The sequence below is a fragment of the Mycena indigotica genome (genome assembly GCF_014461135.1).
Source record: "Mycena indigotica strain 171206Taipei chromosome Unknown Mind.scaff0002, whole genome shotgun sequence".
NCBI lineage: Eukaryota > Fungi > Basidiomycota > Agaricomycetes > Agaricales > Mycenaceae > Mycena > Mycena indigotica.
Window position 1 is genome coordinate 755,876 of NW_023503001.1, and position 3,879 is coordinate 759,754.

At 58.1% G+C, this 3,879-nt stretch overlaps 2 protein-coding genes across 2 annotated transcripts; both read right to left on the reverse strand.

The window, feature by feature from the left end:
* MIND_00185500 (uncharacterized protein) lies at window positions 1-1,027 on the reverse strand (the record flags this gene model as incomplete). Its single annotated transcript, XM_037358765.1, has 6 exons — window positions 1-267; window positions 319-452; window positions 510-655; window positions 713-828; window positions 882-950; window positions 1,013-1,027. The coding sequence occupies 6 exons, from the start codon at window positions 1,025-1,027 to the stop codon at window positions 1-3; spliced, it is 747 nt and encodes a 248-aa protein (XP_037223860.1).
* A 1,765-nt stretch (window positions 1,028-2,792) lies between these two features.
* On the reverse strand, window positions 2,793-3,572 carry MIND_00185600 (Zn(2)-C6 fungal-type domain-containing protein; the record flags this gene model as incomplete). Its single annotated transcript, XM_037358766.1, has 1 exon — window positions 2,793-3,572. One exon carries the CDS (start codon window positions 3,570-3,572, stop codon window positions 2,793-2,795), a length of 780 nt encoding a protein of 259 aa, XP_037223861.1.
* Between the last annotated feature and the right edge of the window lie 307 nt (window positions 3,573-3,879).

Here is a 3,879-nt window from a genome sequence, read left to right on the forward strand (position 1 = left end):
TCACAGCACCATCGCCGCGCCCGCCATCGCGCCGACCACGACCGTAAGGAGCAGCGCCGGATCGAAGCCGAGGCGCCCGGCGCTGCTCGGCGGCGGCGCCCCGGACCCGCTTGGTGCGGCGCCGGTCCCTGCCCCGGCCGCGGAGCCCCCGGCGGCGGTCTGCGGGCCGGCGGTCGCGCTGTCGGTCATGAAAAGCGTCGCGCCGCCGTCGATGGCGGGCAGCGCGGAGGCTGAGGCGCCGAGGCCGACGAGCCCGCCCTCGTGCATCTGTCGACTGCGTCAGCAAATGAATACAAGAGGGAGCGATGGAGGACACACGTCGAGCGGGGCCTTCTGCGCGGCGGCGACGAACGCGGCGAGGCTGTTCGGGCCGGGCTTGATGTTGATCCCGCCGACCATGCCCGCGTTGCAGTGCGGCGCGGGGATCTTTTGCTTGCAGTAGAACCAGATAGCTTTGTCAATAAAGTATTAAAAGGCGGGTAGGAACGCTGAAGAGGGGAGGGACGCACGGATCTGGTCGCTGGTGATCGTGAGCTGCCACGTGGGAAGCGTGCTCGTGTTCGCGAGGATCTCGACCCAGCCCGAGTCGAAGCCGCCCTTGAACGGCGTGCACGGCGCCGCGAACGTCGACTGCGTCACGCTGTGATTGCCGGGGCTGGGGCTGGTCAGCGGGGGGGACTCGACAAGAGCTAAAGGAAAGAAAGAGACGCACATGCCGCTGAAGGTGAACGTGATGACCGACCCGTTGCTAGCGGTGAGGTTGTTCGGCATGAACTGGAAGATCCCGCCGGGGGTGCTCGTCTCCGCGCCGACCTGCACCTGGACCATCTGCCAGGGTAACTCCTCAGATTGGATTGAGAGCGAGGCGGGCGGGGACAGACCTGGTTTTGGGCGCCGACAAGGGCGGCGCTAAGAAGAGCTGTGGCAGTCGCGAGACGCATCGTGGATGCCTTTTCGTGAGGTGGGTGAGAGGGTTCGTGAGATGGGGGCAAAAGGCCAGAACAAAACGCACAAATGCCGCATGCATCCAGGGCTTTATATACCCCGCGCGAGACCCTGAGCTGTTACCCGAGCAACAGGCCACGGCGTTGACGTAGACTTCGAGCCACTAAGCCGCCACTTTCCCTGAGCGTGTACGTTGTGGTCCCCCATTTGTAAGGAGGACCGTTCGTGATCTTGGGAAACGGCGTCTGCAGAAGCCGGTGGCTTTACCCCCATGCGAAAGTCTGCAATAGCATGCCGCCTGCACCCTCAGGACGGAGTACGAGGTCAAGCCCATAGACGGGCCATCTGCGGGCATCCAGATTGAAGTACCCGTGTGGAGAGGCAGCCAGCTCGTGTTCAAAGTTCAGTGCGCGGTTGGTGCGCGGGGCCTGCAACACGTAGTTATAAATAATCAGTCATCGCTAATTTTATTTTGGCACACACATCTTCCTCGACGCTTCCTCCTTCCCACACCACGACCCTCGATCGAGCACGGGTGGGAAAAGGAAGGGCCCCAAACGCCTCGACAACACAGACGATCGCACGCTGCGCAGTAGACCGTGACATCGTCGTCAGCGGTGGGCCATCGATGCAGACCGACAATTGAGTCCAAGAGTTCGGACTCGCTCCACGAGGGGACGACTGAGGCGAGCAGCCGGACTGTGATTTGGACTCAGACGCTGGGAGCGCTGGGCCGCTGGACACGGGGGAAACGGAGTTCCGCAAATTAAACGATCGCAATGTGCACCATGTCGATACTGGCAGACAGTCAGCGCACTGGACAAGTGTGTCAGTAGGTTTTGAGCAAGGGGGTGTCACGTGTCAAAAAGTGACAACCGGGATGGTCGGTCGGTCCCCCCTCCGGACCCTTAAAAATTTTTTTGAAAGAAACTTTTTGGCTGAAATGGTAAGTCAAAATTGTCTTAGGATGGGTTACAAGTACTGTTTGGTGCACTATACATCCATAATTAAGTATCAACAATCTCACAAGTGGTTATTTTTCAGTATCTCATCATCAGATGGAACATTGTGACAAATCAGACCATATGGGGATGGATATCTGTACTCTGGAGTGAGATTTGTAAGACAATGACTATATCAGGACTTTGTCTACAAGATATATATATAGCTAGAAGTCTATGTTTCTATTAATGTTCTTGGAAATTCAGAGGACTGACTGACTCGGAGTTTGATGCTATGAGATCACATGACTGTGTGAATTACCTTCCTAATATGGTAATGTCACGTCACAGTCACGGTCGGTGGGTCCCCTGGAAGGGCTTAAACAAAAAGTCCAACATATGTTCCGTTATTTTTTTTCTGATACCCCCTTGGTTTTGAGTACCGATGTGATAACAGATGACTTACCGCTCTGCCTACACCTCGGTGGCGCATCCACGCACAAAAAGCTACGGTCATGGCCAACGGGAGGGAGCAGAGGGAGCTGCAGCGGTCGCCAGAAACGTCGCATGAAGGGCGAAGGAAGCTTCAGTGATGTGTCATACCAGCTGACTGCGCGATCAATTCGTCAACAAAATCCGTCCGAAGAGTCGCGACATCAAGGTAGGCAGTAGTATTGAAACAGTGCAGATGAGTGAGGAATACAAGGGTACAGTACAGCGTATTAGCAAACGAGACAGGTTGGTAGGTGTATAGGGCTACAAGAGTCGTGGATGGAGAATGTCGTTTAATTTTGAAAAGATTCGCGTGGTAGTCGTGGATTTGAGTGATTCGGCGTCGCGCAACTTTGAAAGTGTTGCGCCCGGAAGAAGAGTGGGTTTGAGGGTTTCCCGGTCAAGTATCGGTGCTCATGCGCGAATACGAGTGGCCCTGGGCTTGGCCGGCGCGCGGGGGCCCAGCATCACCCCTCCGGTCATAACGCGGGTGACGCCACCCTTGTAGAGGTACGCGGTCGTCGTGTTCCCTGCCGACTTGGTTGCGGGCTTAAGCGCGGGCTCCGGAGTGAAAACAGGGAGTGCGCGGGCGACAGGGACAGTTTTGGGGACAGCGGGCAAAGGGCGGACGCCAGCGACAGCAGGCAACGCAAAGGGCTTGCCCTTGGGCGAATCGGGGGAGAGGGAGTAGACCGTCGGCGACGACGATGCGTCTGACGCGGCGTCGGAGTCGTCATCATCCGAGCTCGAGTCGTTGTCGTCGTATGGGGTAGCGAACAGCGTGGGAAGGACGATGGGGCGGCGGCGGAAGGCCAGCGACAGTGCGGGCGCCTGGGGCTGGCGCGAGATGCGCACAACACTCCCTTGGGTCTCCTCGCTCCAGACATCGAAGAGTGGGCCAGCACCAATGCGGGCCTTGACGAAGCCAGGGCCGTACACGACGGTCAGCTCCTCAGCATCACCGGCGAGCGCATGGTACCACACGGGCCACTGGATGGCCGCGCCGATAGCGGCGGCAAGGAGCGGGGTGGGTGGTGCAGCGAGGGGTGCAAGGGTAAGGATTCCCGACGCGGAGGGCTGCGCCGAGAGTGTGGCGTGGAGGATGGCCTGGGCAGTCGCCACTGACGTGGCAGGAACACCAGCAGCAGAAAGGGGGCGGGTGAGATAGATGACGACATGGGAGATGGCAGACATGGCTAGAGACTATCGCACGGCGATTCTGGAAGAACACAGTCAGCGAAAACGCAGAGCGCAAGCGGGGAGAGCGCACCAAAAAACGAGAGCGGGTTCGTGAAGAAAAAAGAGTCGGTCGTCAAAGGGCAGGCAATACTGTCCTTGTCCGTCCCCTTCCCTCTTATATCCACCCTCGAAACAATGGACCCGTCTCCTCGTCAATAGCCATTGAGACGACAATGGCTGCGCTGTCATGACAGTCCCCGCGAAGAATGATTGTGCTTATGTCATCACCCGATTTATCGTCCTCGCCCTTGTTTTCGCGGCG